Source organism: Entelurus aequoreus, linkage group LG02 (assembly GCF_033978785.1).
Source record: "Entelurus aequoreus isolate RoL-2023_Sb linkage group LG02, RoL_Eaeq_v1.1, whole genome shotgun sequence".
In the NCBI taxonomy this organism is placed as follows: Eukaryota; Metazoa; Chordata; class Actinopteri; order Syngnathiformes; family Syngnathidae; genus Entelurus; species Entelurus aequoreus.
Genome location: NC_084732.1, coordinates 14,263,377 through 14,285,598, shown reverse-complemented (window position 1 = coordinate 14,285,598; position 22,222 = coordinate 14,263,377). Strand labels below are relative to the sequence as shown.

The following is a 22,222-nucleotide window of genomic DNA, read 5'->3' as shown; positions in this document are numbered from 1 at the left end:
GTTCCATCTTGTCCACTAGCGACGCTGAGATCATTATTCATGCGTTCGTTACGTCTCGTCTCGATTACTGTAACGTATTATTTTCGGGTCTCCCTATGTCTAGCATTAAAAGATTACAGTTGGTACAAAATGCGGCTGCAAGGCTTTTGACAAAAACAAGAAAGTTTGATCATATTACGCCTATACTGGCTCACTTGCACTGGCTTCCTGTGCACTTAAGATGCGACTTTAAGGTGTTACTACTTACGTAAAAAATACTACACGGTTTAGCTACAGCCTATCTCGCCGATTGTATTGTACCATATGTCCCGACAAGAAATCTGCGTTCAAAGAACTCCGGCTTATTAGTGATTCCCAGAGCCAAAAAAAAGTCTGCGGGCTATAGAGCGTTTTCTATTCGGGCTCCAGTACTCTGGAATGCCCTCCCGGTAACAGTTAGAGATGCTACCTCAGTAGAAGCATTTAAGTCCCATCTTAAAACTCATTTGTATAATCTAGCCTTTAAATAGACCCCCCTTTTTTAGACCAGTTGATCTGCCGTTTCTTTTCTTCTCTCCTCTTCTCCCCTGTCCCTTGCGAGGGGGAGTTGCATAGGTCCGGTGGCCATGGATGAAGTGCTGGCTGTCCAGAGTCGGGACCCCGGGTGGACCACTAGCCTGTGCATCGGTTGGGGACATCTCTGCGCTGCTGACCCGTCTCCGCTCGGGATGGTTTCCTGTTGGCCCCGCTGTGGACTGGACTCCCGCTGATGTGTTGGATCCACTGTGGACTGGACTTTCACAATATTATGTCAGACCCACTCGACATCCATTGCTTTCGGTCTCCACTAGAGGGGGGGGTTACCCACATATGCGGTCCTCTCCAAGGTTTCTCATAGTCATTCACCGACGTCCCACTGGGGTGAGTTTTTCCTTGCCCGTATGTGGGCTCTGTACCGAGGATGTCGTTGTGGCTTGTACAGCCCTTTGAGACACTTGTGATTTAGGGCTATATAAATAAACATTGATTGATTGATTTGTTTGTTGTGGGTTTGTGCGTAAGTCAACGCCTTAAGTGATGACAGCCAAATACAAAGTCTCTTGTCAACTAATGCCAACTAACTGGTCATCATTAGTTGAACTAATTAGTCTTAAATGACGTCGACCTATTTAACTGACTAGTAATTAAAGTGTAGTAGCCTGGTTAACTAACCAGTATTTAGTGGCACACACTTAACACATTAACTAGTCTTCAATTAAGCTAACATAGTAAACTGACTTTTTTTTAGTTAACCTATTTAACTAACTAGTTATAAATGATGCTGGTCTATTTAACTAAATGGTCATCAGTTAGCAATCCTATTGAACCAACTAGTCCTCAAATACGAAGACCTAGTTAACTGACTAGCTCGGTTGGTAGAGTAGCCGTGCCAGCAACTTGAGGGTTCCAGGTTTGATCCCCGCTTCTGCCAACCTAGTCACTGCCGTTGTGTCCTTGGGCAAGACACTTTACCCACCTGCTCCCAGTGCCACACACACTGGTTTAAATGTAACTTAGATAATGGGTTTCACAATGCAAAAGCGCTTTGAGTCACTAGAGAAAAGCGCTATATAAATATAATTCACTTCACTACATCCTATTGAACCAACTAGTCCTCAAATACGTTGACCTAGTTAACTGAATAGTAATTCAGTTGTATTTAGTGACACAAACCTATTGACATAACCGATCTTCAATTAAGCTAATCTATTGAAATGACTAGTTTTAAATGATGGTGGTCTATTTAACTAAATGGTCATCAGTTAGCAATCCTATTGAACCAACTAGTCCTCAAATACGTTGTCCTAGTTAACTGAGTAGTAATTCAGTTGTATTTAGTGACACAAACCTATTGACATAACCGATCTTCAATTAAGCTAATCTATTGAAATGACTAGTTATAAATGATGCTGGTCTAGTTAATTAAATGGTAAACAGTTAGCAATCCTATTGAACCAACTAGTCCTCAAATACGTTGACCTAGTTAACTGAATAGTAATTCAGTTGTATTTAGTGAAACAAACCTATTGACATAACCGATCTTCAATTAAGCAAATTTATTGAAATGACTAGTTTTAAATGATGCTGGTCCATTTAACTAAATGGTCATCAGTTAGCAATCCTATTGAACCAACTAGACCTCAAATACGAAGACCTAGTTAACTGAATAGTAATTCAATTGTATGTAGTGACACAAACCTATTGACATAACCGATCTTTAATTAAGCTAATCTATTGAAATGACTAGTTTTAAATGATGCTGGTCTATTTAACTAAATGGTCATCAGTTAGCAATCCTATTGAACCAACTAGTCCTCAAATATGTTGACCTAGTTAACTGAATAGTGATTCAATTGTATGTAGTGACACAAACCTATTGACATAACCGATCTTCAATTAAGCAAATTTATTGAAATGACTAGTTTTAAATGATGCTGGTCCATTTAACTAAATGGTCATCAGTTAGCAATCCTATTGAACCAACTAGACCTCAAATACGAAGACCTAGTTAACTGAATAGTAATTCAATTGTATGTAGTGACACAAACCTATTGACATAACCGATCTTCAATTAAGCTAATCTATTGAAATGACTAGTTATAAATGATGCTGGTCTAGTTAATTAAATGGTCAACAGTTAGCAATCCTATTGAACCAACTAGTCCTCAAATACGTTGACCTAGTTAACTGAATAGTAATTCAGTTGTATTTAGTGACACAAACCTATTGACATAACCGATCTTCAATTAAGCTAATCTATTGAAATGACTAGTTTTAAATGATGCTGGTCCATATAACTAAATGGTCATCAGTTAGCAATCCTATTGAACCAACTAGTCCTCAAATACGTTGACCTAGTTAACTGAATAGTAATTCAGTTGTATTTAGTGAAACAAACCTATTGACATAACCGATCTTCAATTAAGCTAATCTATTGAAATGACTAGTTTTAAATGATGCTGGTCTATTTAACTAAATGGTCATCAGTTAGCAATCCTATTGAACCAACTAGTCCTCAAATACGTTGTCCTAGTTAACTGAATAGTAATTCAGTTGTATTTAGTGACACAAACCTATTGACATAACCGATCTTCAATTAAGCTAATCTATTGAAATGACTAGTTATAAATGATGCTGGTCTAGTTAATTAAATGGTCAACAGTTAGCAATCCGATTGAACCAACTAGTCCTCAAATACGTTGACCTAGTTAACTGAATAGTAATTCAGTTGTATTTAGTGAAACAAACCTATTGACATAACCGATCTTCAATTAAGCTAATCTATTGAAATGACTAGTTTTAAATGATGCTGGTCTATTTAACTAAATGGTCATCAGTTAGCAATCCTATTGAACCAACTAGTCCTCAAATACGTTGTCCTAGTTAACTGAATAGTAATTCAGTTGTATTTAGTGACACAAACCTATTGACATAACCGATCTTCAATTAAGCTAATCTATTGAAATGACTAGTTATAAATGATGATGGTCTAGTTAATTAAATGGTCAACAGTTAGCAATCCGATTGAACCAACTAGTCCTCAAATACGTTGACCTAGTTAACTGAATAGTAATTCAGTTGTATTTAGTGAAACAAACCTATTGACATAACCGATCTTCAATTAAGCTAATCTATTGAAATGACTAGTTTTAAATGATGCTGGTCTATTTAACTAAATGGTCATCAGTTAGCAATCCTATTGAACCAACTAGTCCTAAAATACGAAGACCTAGTTAACTGAATAGAAATTCAATTGTATGTAGTGACACAAACCTATTGACATAGCCGATTTTCAATTAAGCTAATCTATTGAAATGACTAGTTTTAAATGATGCTGGTCTATTTAACTAAATGGTCATCAGTTAGCAATCCCATTGAACCAACTAGACCTCAAATACATAGACCCACTTAACTGAATAGTAGTTAAATTGTATTTAGTGACACAAACCTATTTTCCATTGACCTACCTCGCCATCAGTTAGCTATCCTTTTTAAGAAGATTTCAATTGTGGTAGCCTCGTTAACAAAGTAGTCTGTAGTGACACAAACCTATTGAACCAACTAATCCTCAATAAAGCAAACATGTTGAACTGATCAATCGATCTTATTTAACTAAGTGGTGTTTAGTAACGCTAACCTATTAAACTAACTAGTCCTCAATTAAAATAATCAGTAAGTTAACGTCTCTATGTAACTTGTATTCCACCAAGCTAATCTATTTACCAAGTATTTTTCAATAAGGCTAACCTATTGAACCAACAATTCTTTAATTAGGTTATCCTATTGAATTGACAGTGCTAACATTTTTATCTTACTAGTTTTCAATTAAGCTAACTTATTTAGCAAACTAGTTTTCAATCAAGCTAAAATAGTTAACAAACTAATCCTCAATGAAGCAAACCTATTGAACTAACTAGTACTCTATAAAATACCCTTTTGAACGAACTAAGCTAACAACCTATTGAACTAACTGGTACTCAATAAAAAATACCATATTGAACTAACTAAGCTAAATGATCTCTAACTAGCTAACTAATTTCACCGGTCAACCAAGGGTTTGAACAAATTAGTCTTCAATGAAGCTAACTTATTCAACTCAGTTTGAATTAGGCTAAACTAGCTAAATTTCATGGAAGCTAACCAAGTCTTCAATGGAGCTAATGTTTTGAACGAATTAGTCTTCCATGAAGCTAACTTATTCAACTCATTTTGAATTAGGCTAAACTAGCTAGTTTTCATGCAAGCTAACCTAGTCTTCAATGGAACTAACCTATTGAACTAATTAGTCTTCCATGAAGTTTACCTATTTATCTAACTCCTTTTGAATAAGGCTAAACTAGCTAGTTTTCATGTAATCCAACCCAGGCTTCAATGGAGCTAACATTTTGAACTAATTAGTCTTCAATGAAGCTAACCTATTTAACTCATTTTGAATTAGGCTAAACTAGCTAGTTTTCATGTAAGCTAACCTCGTCTTCAATGGTGCTAACCTATTGAACTAATTAGTCTTGAATTAAGATAACCTATTTATCGAACTCATCTTGAATTAGGCTGAACTGACCAGTTTTCATGCAAGCTAACCTAGTCTTCAATGGAACTAACCTATTAAACTTATTACTCTTCCATGAAGTTTACCTATTTAGCTAACTCATTTTGAATTAGGCTAAACTAGCTAGTTTTCATGGAAGCTAACAAAGTCTTCAATGGAGCTAAGATTTTGAACGAATTAGTCTTCAATGAAGATAACCTATTAAACTCATTTTGAATTAGGCTAAACTAGCTAATTGTCATATAAGCTAACATGGTCTTCAATAGAGCTAATGTTTTGAACTAATTAGTCTTCAATGAAGCTAACCCAGTCTTCAATGGAACTAATCTATTAAACTAATTACTCTTCCATGAAGTTTACCTATTTAGCTAACTCATTTTGAATTAGGCTAAACTAGCTAGTTTTCATGGAAGCTAACAAAGTCTTCAATGGAGCTAAGGTTTTGAACGAATTAGTCTTCAATAAAGATAACCTATTAAACTCATTTTGAATTAGGCTAAACTAGCTAATTGTCATATAAGCTAACATGGTCTTCAATAGAGCTAATGTTTTGAACTAATTAGTCTTCAATGAAGCTAACCCAGTCTTCAATGGAACTAACCTATTAAACTAATTACTCTTCCTTGAAGTTTCCTATTTAGCTAACTCTTTTTTAATTAGGCTAAACTGGCTAGTTTTCATGGAAGCTAACCAAGTCTTCAATGGAGCTAACATTTTGAACTAATTAGTCTTCAATGAAGCTAACTTATTCAACTCATTTTGAATTAGGCTAAACTAGCTAGTTTTCATGCAAGCTAACCTAGTCTTCAATGGAACTAACCTATTGAACTAATTAGTCTTCCATGAAGTTTACCTATTTCTCTAACTCCTTTTGAATAAGGCTAAACTAGCTAGTTTTCATGTAATCTAACCCAGGCTTCAATGGAGCTAACATTTTGAACTAATTAGTCTTCAATGAAGCTAAGCTATTTAACTCATTTTGAATTAGGCTAAACTAGCTAGTTTTCATGTAAGCTAACCTCGTCTTCAATGGTGCTAACCTATTGAACTAATTAGTCTTTAATTAAGATAACCTATTTATCAAACTCATCATGAATTAGGCTGAACTGACCAGTTTTCATGCAACCTAACCTAGTCTTCAATGGAACTAACCTATTAAACTAATTAGTCTTCCATGAAGTTTACCTATTTATCTAACTCCTTTTGAATAAGGCTAAACTAGCTAGTTTTCATGTAATCCAACCCAGGCTTCAATGGAGCTAACATTTTGAACTAATTAGTCTTCAATGAAGCTAACCTATTTAACTCATTTTGAATTAGGCTAAACTAGCTAGTTTTCATGTAAGCTAACCTCGTCTTCAATGGTGCTAACCTATTGAACTAATTAGTCTTGAATTAAGATAACCTATTTATCGAACTCATCTTGAATTAGGCTGAACTGACCAGTTTTCATGCAAGCTAACCTAGTCTTCAATGGAACTAACCTATTAAACTTATTACTCTTCCATGAAGTTTACCTATTTAGCTAACTCATTTTGAATTAGGCTAAACTAGCTAGTTTTCATGGAAGCTAACAAAGTCTTCAATGGAGCTAAGATTTTGAACGAATTAGTCTTCAATGAAGATAACCTATTAAACTCATTTTGAATTAGGCTAAACTAGCTAATTGTCATATAAGCTAACATGGTCTTCAATAGAGCTAATGTTTTGAACTAATTAGTCTTCAATGAAGCTAACCCAGTCTTCAATGGAACTAATCTATTAAACTAATTACTCTTCCATGAAGTTTACCTATTTAGCTAACTCATTTTGAATTAGGCTAAACTAGCTAGTTTTCATGGAAGCTAACAAAGTCTTCAATGGAGCTAAGGTTTTGAACGAATTAGTCTTCAATAAAGATAACCTATTAAACTCATTTTGAATTAGGCTAAACTAGCTAATTGTCATATAAGCTAACATGGTCTTCAATAGAGCTAATGTTTTGAACTAATTAGTCTTCAATGAAGCTAACCCAGTCTTCAATGGAACTAACCTATTAAACTAATTACTCTTCCTTGAAGTTTCCTATTTAGCTAACTCTTTTTTAATTAGGCTAAACTGGCTAGTTTTCATGGAAGCTAACCAAGTCTTCAATGGAGCTAACATTTTGAACTAATTAGTCTTCAATGAAGCTAACTTATTCAACTCATTTTGAATTAGGCTAAACTAGCTAGTTTTCATGCAAGCTAACCTAGTCTTCAATGGAACTAACCTATTGAACTAATTAGTCTTCCATGAAGTTTACCTATTTCTCTAACTCCTTTTGAATAAGGCTAAACTAGCTAGTTTTCATGTAATCTAACCCAGGCTTCAATGGAGCTAACATTTTGAACTAATTAGTCTTCAATGAAGCTAAGCTATTTAACTCATTTTGAATTAGGCTAAACTAGCTAGTTTTCATGTAAGCTAACCTCGTCTTCAATGGTGCTAACCTATTGAACTAATTAGTCTTTAATTAAGATAACCTATTTATCAAACTCATCATGAATTAGGCTGAACTGACCAGTTTTCATGCAACCTAACCTAGTCTTCAATGGAACTAACCTATTAAACTAATTACTCTTCCATGAAGTTTATCTATTTAGCTAACTCCTTTTGAATTAGGCTAAACTAGCTAGTTTTCATGGGAGCTAGCAAAGACTTCAATGGAGCTAAGGTTTTCAACGAATTAGTCTTCAATGAAGATAACCTATTAAACTCATTTTGAATTAGGCTAAACTAGCTAATTGTCATATAAGTTAACCTAGTCTTCAATAGAGCTAATGTTTTGAACTAATTAGTCTTCAATGATGCTAACCCAGTCTTCAATGGAACTAACCTATTAAACTAATTACTCTTCCATGAAGTTTACCTATTTAGCTAACTCATTTTGAATTAGGCTAAACTAGCTAGTTTTCATGGAAGCTAACAAAGTCTTCAATGGAGCTAAGGTTTTGAACGAATTAGTCTTCAATGAAGATAACCTATTAAACTCATTTTTAATTAGGCAAACTAGCTAATTGTCACATAAGCTAACCTAGTTTTCAATAGAGCTAATGTTTTGAACTAATTAGTCTTCAATTAAGCTAACCCAGTCTTCAATGGAACTAACCTATTAAACTAATTACTCTTCCTTGAAGTTTACCTATTTAGCTAACTCATTTTGAATTAGGCTAAACTGGCTAGTTTTCATGGAAGCTAACCAAGTCTTCAATGGAGCTAACGTTTTGAACTAATTAGTCTTCAATGAAGCTAACTTATTCAACTCATTTTGAATTAGGCTAAACTAGAGCTAGTTTTCACGCAAGCTAACCTAGTCTTCATTGGAACTAACCTATTGAACTAATTAGTCTTCCATGAAGTTTACCTATTCATCTAACTCCTTTTGAATAAGGCTAAACTAGCTAGTTTTCATGTAATCTAACCCAGGCTTCAATGGAGCTAACATTTTGAACTAATTAGTCTTCAATGAAGCAAACCTATTTAACTCATTTTGAATTAGGCTAAACTAGCTAGTTTTCATATAAGCTAACCTCGTTTTCAATGGTGCTAACCTATTGAACTAATTAGTCTTGAATTAAGATAACCTATTTATCGCACTCATCTTGAATTAGGCTGAACTGACCAGTTTTCATGCAAGCTAACCTAGTCTTCAATGGAACTAACCTATTAAATAATTACTCTTCCATGAAGTTTACCTATTTAGCTAACTCATTTTGAATTAGGCTAAACTAGCTAGTTTTCATGGAAGCTAACAAAGTCTTCAATGGAGCTAAGGTTTTGAACGAATTAGTCTTCAATGAAGATAACCTATTAAACTCATTTTGAATTAGGCTGAACTAGATAATTGTCATATAAGCTAACCTAGTCTTCAATAGAGCTAATGTTTTGAAGTAATTAGTCTTCAATGAAGCTAACCCAGTCTTCAATGGAACTAACCTATTAAACTAATTACTCTTCCTTGAAGTTTACCTATTTATCTAACTCATTTTGAATTAGGCTAAACTGGCTAATTTTCATGGAAGCTAACCAAGTCTTCAATGGAGCTAACGTTTTGAACTAATTAGTCTTCAATGAAGCTAACTTATTCAACTAATTTTGAATTAGGCTAAACTAGAGCTAGTTTTCACGCAAGCTAACCTAGTCTTCAATGGAACTAACCTATTGAACTAATTAGTATTCCATGAAGTTTACCTATTTATCTAACTCCTTTTGAATTAGGCTAAACTAGCTAGTTTTCATGTAACCTAACATAGCTAGGCTTCAATGGAGCTAACGTTTTGAACTAATTAGTCTTCAATGAAGCTAACCTATTCAACTCATTTTGAATTAGGCTAAACTAGCTAGTTTTCATGTAACCTAACATAGCTAGGCTTCAATGGAGCTAACGTTTTGAACTAATTAGTCTTCAATGAAGCTAACCTATTCAACTAATTTTGAATTAGGCTAAACAAGCTAGTTTTCATATGAGCTAACCTCGTCTTCAATTGAGCTAAACTATTTAACTAATAAGTCTTCAATGAAGCTAACCCATTTGTCGAACTCATCTTGAATTAGGCCAAACTAACAACTTTTCTGTAAGCTAACCTATTTAGCTAACCAGTTTTCAAAGAAACTCGCGGCCCTGCTTTTAGGCCACGTGAGGAAGTAGCAGGTAGAAAGTTCCAGAAGCGTTTTGTTGATGTCGAAGATCGTTAATGCGATTGTTTGGACGGTCAAGTGGTCACATGATTACGTGGCCTCGTTAGCGCCATTAACGGTGAAAGTAATGATGCCACAATTAGCCGGTCAGTGATGTGCAAATGACATTGTTATTATTTAGGTCGTTATGCAGATGAGGGCCGTCAAACCTTCATCCGTCTTACTTTTAGAAAGTGTCCGCGGTCTCTCCGGTCTGGTGTTCGCAACTCAACCTTTTAACGACCACGGGCTGTAAGGAAACGTGCTGACGCAACAAAACAAACACGAGCAGGTGGAAGCAAACAAGAAACTCTTAACGGTGTCCATTTGTAACGAAGACATGCGAGAAAAGAAAAGGTCTAAGGTCTTCTTCAATGAAAATCAAGAAAGTTTTGGAGACGACGGAGTCCAAATCCTCTGCAAACACGTTCCCGGCTGCCGCGGGATTAAAGCACGCGTGTGTGGAATGAATAAGCTGCTTTTTGCCGACAGTCCCTGAATGCACCATTGAAGAAAGATACAAAATAATTGGACAGTGAGCAGACATGCAGAGATCAGTGATTGACAGGCGTAACTCCGCCTCCTCCTTCCCTATGAGTGGCCAAGTCAACCTACCCCCACCCCCCCTTGCAACTTGATGACATGCAGAGGCGCGCCACTCTTGGCACAGTCTACCCGCCAAGTGAGCCCAGGGTGTGCACCGTGGGAGGGGGGGACTGTGGAGGGGTTGCCATGCCCCGGCCGAGCAGGAGCGAGTACGGCGAGCACAAGCCCCCTTACTCGTACATCAGCCTGACCGCCATGGCCATCCAGAGCAGCCCGGACAAGATGCTCCCGCTGAGCGCCATCTACAAGTTCATCATGGACCACTTCCCCTTCTACCGCAGCAACACCCGGCGCTGGCAGAACTCCTTACGACACAACTTGTCCTTCAACGACTGCTTCGTCAAGATGCCCCGCAGGGCCGAGCACCCCGGCAAGGGCGGCCTGTGGGCGCTGCACCCCCTCTGCGGGGACATGTTCCACAACGGCAGCTTCCTGCGCCGCCGGAAGCGCTTCAAGGCGGCCGAGCCCATCGTGGCCGTGCGCGCGCAGCCGCCCTTCAAGCACCCCTTCGCCATCGAGAGCCTCATCCAGACGCCCGCAGTCGTGCGCCTCCCCGTGGCGCCCCAGCAGCAGCACCCCGACTGGCCACCCCGAACGCACGCCGCCTCTGTGGCGCCCAGAGACGTCCTCCTTCCCGCCGTCCCGGTGCCCGTCAAAGCGACGCATGTGCTACTGCCGGGCCTGCACACGCACGTTCCCGCTTTCCTGGGGGGTGGTCCCACACAGGCCTTTTTCAGCCATGGTGGCCCGCCTGTGTGCACGCTGCAGGTGGACGTGCACTAAATGACTTCTTCTTCACTGCACAGCAGGTTGACCTCCGACCTCCGTCAAACATGAACGTTGTAGGCGTGTGTGTGTGTGTGTGTGTGTGTGTGTACAGTTTCACGTTACAGAAATACTACTGCTGTAATATTTACATCAATAGTTATTGTATTGTATTATTTCTTCATCTGCATGTCAAATGACCAGTTAGAAATAGTGTCAAATAATAATAATAGTAATATTAGCAAAAACTATATTACTTATCAAATAATTAATTAATATTTTATACAGCTAATAATGTTTTTTATAATTATTCTAATTATAATAATATATAATAATTATAATACATTCTAACATAGAACTATAACAATTATAATAATGCAATGAATTATTCTAATTATAAATGACATGTATTATTTATATTAGAATAATTATATTATTAATTCATTCGACAATTAAAATTGTGATTTTTTTTTACTAATCAAAGTTACAATTAATTTGTTTATTTATTTGCTTGTTCTTTCTTTAAATTATTTATTTGTTTGAAGTTTTACTTTACAAAAATACTACTACTGTAATATTTACATCAATACTTATTGTATTGTATTATTTCTTCATCTGCATGTCAATGCAGTTAGAAATATTGTAAAATAATAATAATAGTAATATTACCAAAAGCTATATTAATTATGAGATAATTAATTAATATTTTATATTTTGTATAGTTGATAATGGTATTGCTTTCATAATTATTCTAATGATAATAATATATAATAATTATAATAAATAATAACATAGAACTATTATAGTTATAACAAAGAAATTAATTATTTGAATTATATATGTATTATTTATATTACAATAATTATATTATTAATTCATTCAACAATTAGAATTATGATTTTTTTTTGTAATCAAAGTTACAATTGATTTTTTATTTATTCTTTAATTTATTTACGAAAATACTACTGCTGTAATATTTACATCAATGTTTATTGTATTTTTTCTTCACCTGCTTGTCAAATGACAAGTTAAAAATATTGTAAAATAATAATAATAATAATAGTAGTATTATCAAACATTATATTAATAAGTTTATTATTTAATATTTTATATTATATATAACTAATTATATTGTTATTGCTATTATATTTAACACAATTACAATAATATACAATACATATAATAATAACATAACTTTTATAATTATAATAATATAATTATTAATTATTATTCTAATTAATGATAACACGTTTTATTTATATTAGGACAAATATATTAATGAAACATTTATGTATTAGAATTATGAATTTTCGCTATTAAAAGTTGTAATTCCATAGTTTTTGTATTTATTCGCTTGTTCCTCCTTTAAATTATTCATTTATTTGTTTGCTTATTCATAAGTTCATTCGTTTGTTCCATCATTCAATGATTCATACATTCACCCACTTACTGCTCGTTTAATGAGAATTAATCAGTTAATTTGTTCTCTAAGTATTGTTCATATTATCAATATGCCTAGATATGTTAAAACGTGTTGTGCTGGAAAATGTGTACTTCTTCTTACCTTATCATTATCATTATTATTATGGGGTTGATTTATTCCAAATAAAACCTGTGATTTTAAAACAAATGTGTTTGATGGCTGTGTAATGAGGTGAAATGATCATAAAACTATACGTATAGAGTATAAATAAACTGTGGTGCATAACTTTTGTGTCATACAAGTGCTTACATTGATCCAATATAACAATTTCAACCTAATAATGACAAATGAACATTTGATTGACAGGTGTAACTCCTGATAGAAAACAAAAAACGCACACCCCGCTTGTTGCCATGACGACAAGACAACAAAAAGAGTCGTCAGGGATGAAAGTATTCAAATATTTTTGTTGTTGTTGACTTTTACTATCATCATTTACGTCACGTTTGACCGAACAAAGAAGTTGATAATAACAATAATTATAATAGGAGATGCTGCTGGACTTAATGGTGAAATAAATCCTACTTGCAGGCGACCTTCACACTTCGCAACCTCACAACATCATAAAGCAGCTCGCCCACACACACACAAACACACACATACACACACACACACACACACACACACACACACACACACACACACACACACACACACACACACACACACACACACACACACACACGCCTCACTGACAATTTTAGAAGATAATCATCCAATTTTTTCACTGTTCTATTCCAAATACTTCAGTCAATTTCTTAGTTTTTTAAAGGAATGACAACCAAATCAAATCAGTCTACTTCTTAACAGCCTTTGTCCTAACAGTCCTAGCCCTAAAAGTCGTAGTCGTAACAGACTTTGTGCTATCAGTCATAGTCCGAACAGTCGTTGTTGTAGCAGTCTAAGTCCTAACTGTCCGAGCCCTACAGTCTTAGTCCTAACAATTCTTCTTCTAACAATTGTAGTTCTAACAGTCTTCGTCCTAACAATTTTTCTTCTAACAATTGTAGTTCTAACAGTCTTCGTCCTAACAGTCCTAGCCCTAAAAGTTGTAGTCGTAACTGACTTTGTCCTATCAGTCATAACAGTCGTTATCCTAATAGTCGTTGTTGTAGCAGTCTAAGTCCTAACAGTCCGAGCCCTACAGTCCTCGTCCTAACAATTCTTCTTCTAACAATTGTAGTTCTAACAGTCTTTGTCCTAACAGTCCTAGCCCTAAAAGTTGTAGTCGTAACAGACTTTGTCCCATCAGTCATAGTCCGAACAGTCGTTATCCTAATAGTCGTTGTTGTAGAAGTCTAAGTCCTAACAGTTCGAGCCCTACAGTCCTAGTCCTAACAATTCTTCTTCTAACAATTGTAGTTCTAACAGTCTTAGCCCTAAAAGTCGTAGTCGTAACAGACTTTGTCCTATCAGTCATAGTCCGAACGGTCGTTATCCTAATAATCGTTGTCGTAGCAGTCTAAGTCCTAACTTTCCGAGCCCTCCAGTCCTAGTCCTAACAATTCTTCTTCTAACAATTGCAGTTCTAACTGTCTTCGTCCTAACAGTCCTAGCCCTAAAAGTTGTAGTCGTAACAGACTTTGTCCTATCAGTCATAACAGTCGTTTTCCTAATAGTCGTTGTTGTAGCAGTCTAAGTCCTAACAGTCCGAGCCCTACAGTCCTCGTCCTAACAATTCTTCTTCTAACAATTGTAGTTGTAACAGTCTTTGTCCTAACAGTCCTAGCCCTAAAAGTCGTAGTCGTAACAGACTTTGTCCCATCAGTCATAGTCCGAACAGTCGTTATCCTAATAGTCGTTGTCATAGAAGTCTAAGTCCTAACAGTTCGAGCCTTACAGTCCTAGTCCTAACATCTCTTCTTCTAACAATTGTAGTTCTAACAGTCTTCGTCCTAACAGTCCTAGCACTAAAAGTTGTAGTCGTAACAGATTTTGTCCTATCAGTCATAGTCCAAACAGTCGTTATCCTAATAGTCATTGTTGTAGCAGTCTAAGTCCTAACAGTCCGAGCCCTACAGTCCTAGTCCTAACAATTCTTCTTCTAACAATTGTAGTTCTAACAGTCTTTGTCCTAACAGTTGTAGCCCTAAAAGTCGTAGTCATAAGAATCTTTCTCCTATCAGTAATAAGTCTGAAAAGTCGTTATCCTAATACTCGTTGTCGTAGCAGTCTAAATCCTAACAATCTTAGTCCTACCAGTGCTAGTCCTAACAGTTTTTCTCCCAACAATTGTAGTTTTAACAGTCTTTGTCCTGACAGTCCTAATCTTAACAGACTTTGTATGAACAGTTCTTGTCCCACGACTTTGTCTTAGCATGTTTTGTCTTACGTATTTGTCGTAACAGTTGTAGTTCCAACAGCCTTTGTCCTAAGAGTCCTAGTCCTGGCAGTCGTATTCTTAACTGTCCTTGTCTTAACAGCCTTTGTCCTAACACTTCTTACCCTAACTGTATTTATCCTAACAGTCATAGTCCTAAGTGGCCCTGTGCTAATGGGTCTTTGTCCATACAGTCTTTCTCTTAACAGTTCCTGTCCCAACACTCTTTGTGCTAACAGTCCTAGCCCTAAAAGTTGTAGTCATAACAGACTTTGTCCTATCAGTCATAGTCCGAACAGTCGTTATCCTAATAGTCTTTGTCATAGCAGTCTAAGTCCTAACAGTCCAAGCCCTACAGTCAAAGTCCTAACAATTTTTCTCCCAACAATTGTAGTTCTAACAATCTTTGTCCTAACAGTCCTAGCCCTAAAAGTCGTAGTCACAACAGACTTTGCCCTATCAGTCATAGTCCAAACAGTCGTTATCCTACTAGTCATTGTCGTAGCAGTCTAAGTCCTAACAGTCCGAGCCCTACAGTCCTAGTCCTAACATTTTTTCTCCCAACAATTGTAGTTATAATAATAATAATGGATTAGATTTTCTATTATTAGATACTCAATGCGCTCACAGAGAAGTGGGAACCCATCATTCATTCACACCTGGTGGTGGTAAGCTACATTTGTAGCCACAGCTGCCCTGGTGTAGACTGACGGAAGCGAGGCTGCCAGTTTGCGCCTACGGCCCCTCCGACCACCACCTATCATTCATTCATCATTCATTCACCAGTGTGAGCGGCACCGGGGGCAAGGGTGAAGTGTCCTGCCCAAGGACACAACGGCAGCAATTTGGATGTCAAGAGGCGGGGAGCGAACCTGCAACCCTCAGGTTTCTGGCATGGCCGCTCTACCCACTACGCCATATTTTAGAACAGTGATTCTAAAACTGTTGTTATGTGTACTACTAGTGGTACGCAGGCTCCATCTACTGGTACGCCAAAGAATCACTTGATTAAAGTAAAGTGTTTTTATTTTCCTATATTCAAACACGGTGTTACTGTTCTAACTGTGTGTCAAAACAGTGGCCAAAAATCATAAATATTCTTAAATAAAACCTCTGCCTTGTTTTTAAGGAATACTTAGGCCTACTACGCTACTGTACTGTACTAATACTCGGAGAGCCAATTAATTTTTTTCTGTATTTGGTGAAAAATGTTTGAGAAACTCTGTTTTCGAATATTTGCCACAAATAAAGTATAAATTGAGAAAATGCTAATTAATCACATCCAAACCTTATCTTGTAACTGTAACGGTGATTACTTCCTGGATAAAAAGAGCCACTTCTGAAAAAAAAAATGAAAAAAAAAGAATAATAACAAACTAGTTTTTTGAATGGCTCTTTGAAAAGAAACTACTCATAAAGATCCATAAAAGAGAACCATAAATCCTGAGGAAAATGTGCAAAAGGACAACACACATCCAGTCGTGAGGCAGATTTCAACGTAACAAACACTTACTGACAGTAACTCATTATGATGCTAACTACTTCTATCAATGCTAACTGATGCTAGCATATGCTATCAATGCTAACTGATGCTAGCTTCTTCTATCAATGCTAGACTGACCATATGTCCCCTTTTCCCCGGACGTGTCCTCTTTTGCGGGGCTGTACGCCGGGCAGAGTTTCTTAAATGCCTCAAATGTCCGGCATTTTGAGTTAGGGTTGCGTGTATTTTCAATGTACGTTCAGGGTTAAGAAGGGGTTGAAAACAAAACAAATTGTGAAGGTGTGCGCACGCAGCAGCATTCGTGAGGGAGGGGCAGAGACAGAGAGAGCGAGAGAGTTATGATAAACGCGCATGCTTCGCCAGGCTCTGCTTTTTATTCATAGATTTATCAGATTTAATTTTTTATTATCTATAGCAGCTGTGTCAAAAGTGTGCCCCGGAGGCCATTTGCGGCCCACAGCTAATGTTTTAAAGGCCCACGGCACATTCTAAAAATACTATTAAAATAAACAAAAACATAACAAAAGTGAAATAAAAAAGCTTAAAGGTGAAATGTAATTGAGAAAAAGTTGCAATATTGACTAATAAAACAAAGCAGTTTTTTTTCCTTTCAAACTGTCATTGCTCAAAACATAATATTGAATCAAAATCAATGTTATTATGAATTATTGACCTATCCAAGGTTCCGATTACTTCACATCAAATATTCCACTTTGAAAAATATTTTTGGTGGAAGATTTTGCATATTTTGCGTGTTTGCCATTAAAAACATAGTTTTTTTTAACAAAAAAGGGCGGAAAACAAACAAACAAAAAAACAACATAAAAAAAACTAAAACATTTTAAAATGAGGGATAGATCTGAAGTTGATGTAGACTCCAGAGATTTAAGCGTTAAATACAAAATGTATGTATGCCCTGGCACACCATTATCATCATTTCATGACTCAAGCAAAACACTTTTTACACTTTTATACTGAAATAAATACACCTACAACTTATTCAATAAAAACATAGAAAAAACTACCAGCATCGGTAAAGTTTAAATCCATGAAGGAAAGAAGAAAGTGAATGAATGTTTATAACTGAATACATTTACATATGTATATTAATGTGTCTTCTTTTTTTATTATTTCTTTTAATGAAATAAGTAACGTTTATGACAACCTTTTTCCAAAACACAATATAGAATGTAAGATATAACAGGATAGTGCATACGTTTATCATTTTTTTTCAAAACACTTACAAAAAAGTGGAACGCCAAAAATTTACTGTGGGACCCCATTTTTATGACTTGATGGGGTCCCTGGGACCCCATTTAGAAAATTTCTAGCGCCGAAACTGCTGTCAACAGAGGAGAAAAAATGCTTTATTTAAATAAATATATTATTTATAAAGCAAGTTCGAGTATCGTTGGCAAATTTTCACCTAGTCCCGGCCTTGGCACGCATATATGTGTCCTCTTTTTGGGATTTCACAATATGGTCAGCCTAATCAATGTGAACCGATGTTAGCTGCTTCTATCAATTCTGTCTCATGTTAGCTTGCGCTAACCGATGCTAGCTGCTTATATCAATGCTAACTGACATTAGCTGCTTCTATCATTGATAACTGAAGCTAACTGCTTATTATCAATGCTAATCTTGAAGAACATGTGTAACCGGTGGTCTTTTCCTCTGCGTTGTGTGGATTTTATGGAACACGACCGACACCATGGATTGCTGCTCAGCTGCACTTTACTGATAATACGCAGAATACAATTGTCGTCAATAACTTTTTGCCATCGTCGAGCCCCTCTCCCGTTATCGTAGACAAAAGGGAATTACGTACAACAGTGAAATAAACATACCTGATAATACACAGAATACAATTGTCGTCAATAACTTTTTGCCATCGTCGAGCCCCTACACCAGGGGTGGGCAATTAATTTTTACCGGGGGCCGCATGATCAACCCGAGCACTGCTGGAGGGCCACATCGACAATATTTCAATAAATTTTGCTCAATATTATTTTTGATATATACCGTATGATAAATAATAATAATTATAATAATAATAATAGTTAATAATAATAATAATACTTTCATTTAACCTCACTTAACTTTATACCAAAAGCACTGCTTTAGAAATCATTTGTACCCCTTTCAGAGATCACATTTAGTTCCCCTTAAACATCCTCATGTTGCACAATGAAATGTAAGCATAGGATGAAGTGTGCATTCCTGTAACTTTCTCTAGTAACAGCATTCCATGATTAATATAAATGAATTAACATTAATAATAAATGACGGTAAAATAAGCACACGTATGACTGAGGAGTCATAGTGTAACTTTGTGTGGTGTTTGAGTTGTCCGACTTTTTGTGTGGCCATAAACGCACCAGTGGCCTAGTGCTATGCGTGTTGGTGACAGATGACAAGTTGGTTTTGGCCTGGTTTGTACGGCAGAAAATGACTAGTTTTTCGAAATAGAAGTTTTTTACTCATGTTTTTGGTGTGGTTATGGCCGAATAGAAACAGTTTCGCTCAATAAAGTGATCGATATAATTCCTGTCCTCAAAGCATCACGATAGACGTTACAATAATTGAACGGTGTTGACTAGCACCGTTAGGGCCGCTTGTTGTCACTGTCACTCAGAGTTGCATTGCAAAATTACACAGAATAAATGTGTTTATTTTGTTTAGAATTTAGGTGGGTTTGATTTGGTGCGCGGCATATATTTGCTGTGCGCAGAGGACGCTTGAGCAGTGCGCAATTGCGCCGCAGAATGCCCAGGTCTGCCCTACACAAATATAATAATGAACAAGAAAGTGAACTTAAGTTCTTAACAAGACAATACATTTTCTGTCGTCGCATGGACGCCTACCTCTCCCGTTATCGTAGACAAAAGGGAAGTCGGAAGGCGTGTCCCACGCATATAAAAAGACAGGTGTCACAGTAATTATTGCAGTAGGAGGGACAACGAGACAATGGTTCCACATTGACAAAACATCGAAAAATATTCAGGTATTTACATGTACTTTACACATTTTGTGTAATTATAACAATTATAAAACATTATAAAATACATTATTTACAAGACATAATTGACCCTGTTACACATGTACAAAAGGACAAACTGACGGATGTGATAACCCCAAAATAAGAAGAAAACATTTTGACAAATGTTTTGATTGTTGTTGGGTTTTCCATTTGATCTTTCTGTCACTCACCTGTCAGTTAGCCCCGCCTCCTCTGTGTCAACCAATCAGCTTCTTGTACTCACTTCTTGACTTGTGCGTGATCCACAAGCTCAAGTGAATGTTTGTAGACATGAAGTGGTCTTTTGTCTCCGAGTGGACGTCCTTTGTTGTCTTTGGAACTTGATGAACAATTTAATTTCATTAAGCACACGCACACACACACACACACACACACACACACACACACACACACACACACACACACACACACACACACACACACACACACACACACACACACACACACACACACACACACACACACACACGCACACGCACACACACAGACACACACACACACACACACACACACACACACACTGGTCATAATGTCTGTGCACAGCAAAGCACATATTAGCATTAGCGATAGCATGGAAGCGTGGACCATTAGTCGTGAGTCCAATTATTGTGAGGAGGCGGCGGTCATAAAAAGGAAGTGGGCGGCGACCTCTGTTTGACTTTTCGTTGACTGATGAAGATGTTAGCATGACATCACTGCTAGCTAAGCAAATAAACTTTAATAGTCGCACCTCAAATACGCAAAGTCGGCATTCTGTTGTTTGTTTATTCATTTGGCTTTTTAAGTTTTGTCACGGCAAAGCTTTTTTAATCAACCTCGCCACCATATTTACCTGAGCCAAGTTGTCCTAACAGTCCTTGTCCTTGCAGACTTTGTCGAAACTGTCTTCTTCCTAATATTTCTTGGTTTAACAATCCTAATCCCAACAGTCTTTGTTTTAACAGTACTTGTCCTAATAGTCGTAGTCCCAAGTGTCCTTGGGCTAATGGTCTTTGTCCTAACAGTTTTATTTCAACACTCTGTGTCACAAGAGTCCTGGTCCTAGCAGTCATAGTCCGAACTGTCCTTGTCCTAACAGTCTTCTTCTTAACAGCATTCGTCCTAATGGTCCTAGCCCTAAAATTTGTAGTCGTATCAGTCGTTGCCCTAGTCTTTGTACTAATAGTCTTTATTGTTGCAGTCCTAGTCCTAGAAGTCCCAGTCCTAACAGTCTGTGTCCTACTAGTCGTAGTCCTAGCAGCCTTTGTCCTAACAGTCTTTGTCCTAATAGTCCTAGTCTTAACAGTCTTTGTTCTAACAGTCCTAACAGTCTTTCCCCAACAGTCCTAATAGTTACAGTCCTAAGTGTCCTTGTGCTAATGGGCCTTTGTCCGAACAGTCTTTAACAGCTCTTGTCCCAACTCTCCTTGGCCTAACAGTCCGAACCCTGACAGTCTTTTTCTGTACATGCTTTTTCCAAACAGTTCTTGCCCCAACTTTCTTCCTCTGAACAGTCTTTGTCCTAACGGTCGCAGCCCTAACAGTCGTAGTCTTAACAGTCTTTGTCCTGACAGTCCTAGCCCTAACAGTCCTATTCCTAACAGCCGTTGCACTAACAGTCTTTGTCCTAACAGTGACAGTCCTAACAGTCTTTGTTCTAACAGTCCTTTTCCTAATAGTCCTAACAGTCTTTCCCCAACAGTCCTAATAGTTACAGTCCTAAGTGTCCTTGTGCTAATGGGCCTTTGTCCGAACAGTCTTTAACAGCTCTTGTTCCAACTCTCCTTGCCCTAACAGTCCGAACCCTAACAGTCTTTTTCTGTACATGCTTTTTCCTAACGTTCTTCCTCTGAACAGTATTTGTCCTAACGGTCGCAGCCCTAACAGTCGTGGTCTTAACAGTCTTCGTCCTGACAGTCCTAGCCCTAACAGTCCTATTCCTAACAGCCGTTGCCCTAACATGCTTTGTCCTAACAGTGATAGTCTTAACAGTCTTTTTTGCTAACAGTTATTGCCATAACAGCCCTTGTCCTAATAGTCATAGTCCTATAAGTGTCCTTGTGCTAATGGGTCTTTGTCCGAACAGTCTTTCTCTTAACAGTTCTTGTCCCAACACTCTTTTGTCCTAACAGTCCTAGCCCTAACAGTCTTCTTCAGTACATTCATTTTCCAGTTACAGTTTTTGCACTAACGTTCTTCCTTTGAACAGTATTTGTCCTAACAGTCGTAGCCCTAACATTCTGAGTATCAACAGCCCTTTTCCTAACAGCCTTTGTCCTAATAGTCTTTGTCCTAACAGTTGCCGTCTTAACATTCTTTGTCCTAACAGTCGTAGTCTTAACATTCTTTGTCCTAACAGTCGTAGTCTTAACATTCATTGTCCTTACAGTCGTAGTCATAACAGTCTTTGTCCTAACTGTCGTAGTCCTAACATTCATTATCCTAACGGTTGTAGTCTTACCATTTTTTGTCCTAACAGTTTTAGTCTTAACATTCTTTGTCCCAACAGTCGTAGTCTTAATATTCTTTGTCCTGACAGTCGTAGTCTTAACATTCATTGTCCTTACAGTCGTAGTCATAACAGTCTTTGTCCTAACAGTCGTAGTCCTAACATTCATTATCCTAACAGTTGTAGTCTTACCATTCTTTGTCCTAACAGTTGTAGCCTCAACAGTCCTAGTGCTCATAATCTTATTCCTCACAGTCTTTGTCCTAACAGTCGTAGTCCTAACAGTCTTTATCCTAACAGTTGTAGTCTT

General features: G+C 37.0%; 1 protein-coding gene across 1 annotated transcript; it reads left to right on the top strand.

The window, feature by feature from the left end:
• The first annotated feature begins 10,498 nt into the window (after positions 1-10,498).
• On the top strand, positions 10,499-11,155 carry LOC133641824 (forkhead box protein B1-like). The gene has a single exon (XM_062035867.1). It carries the CDS (start codon positions 10,499-10,501, stop codon positions 11,153-11,155), a length of 657 nt encoding a protein of 218 aa, XP_061891851.1.
• The last annotated feature ends 11,067 nt before the right edge of the window (positions 11,156-22,222 follow it).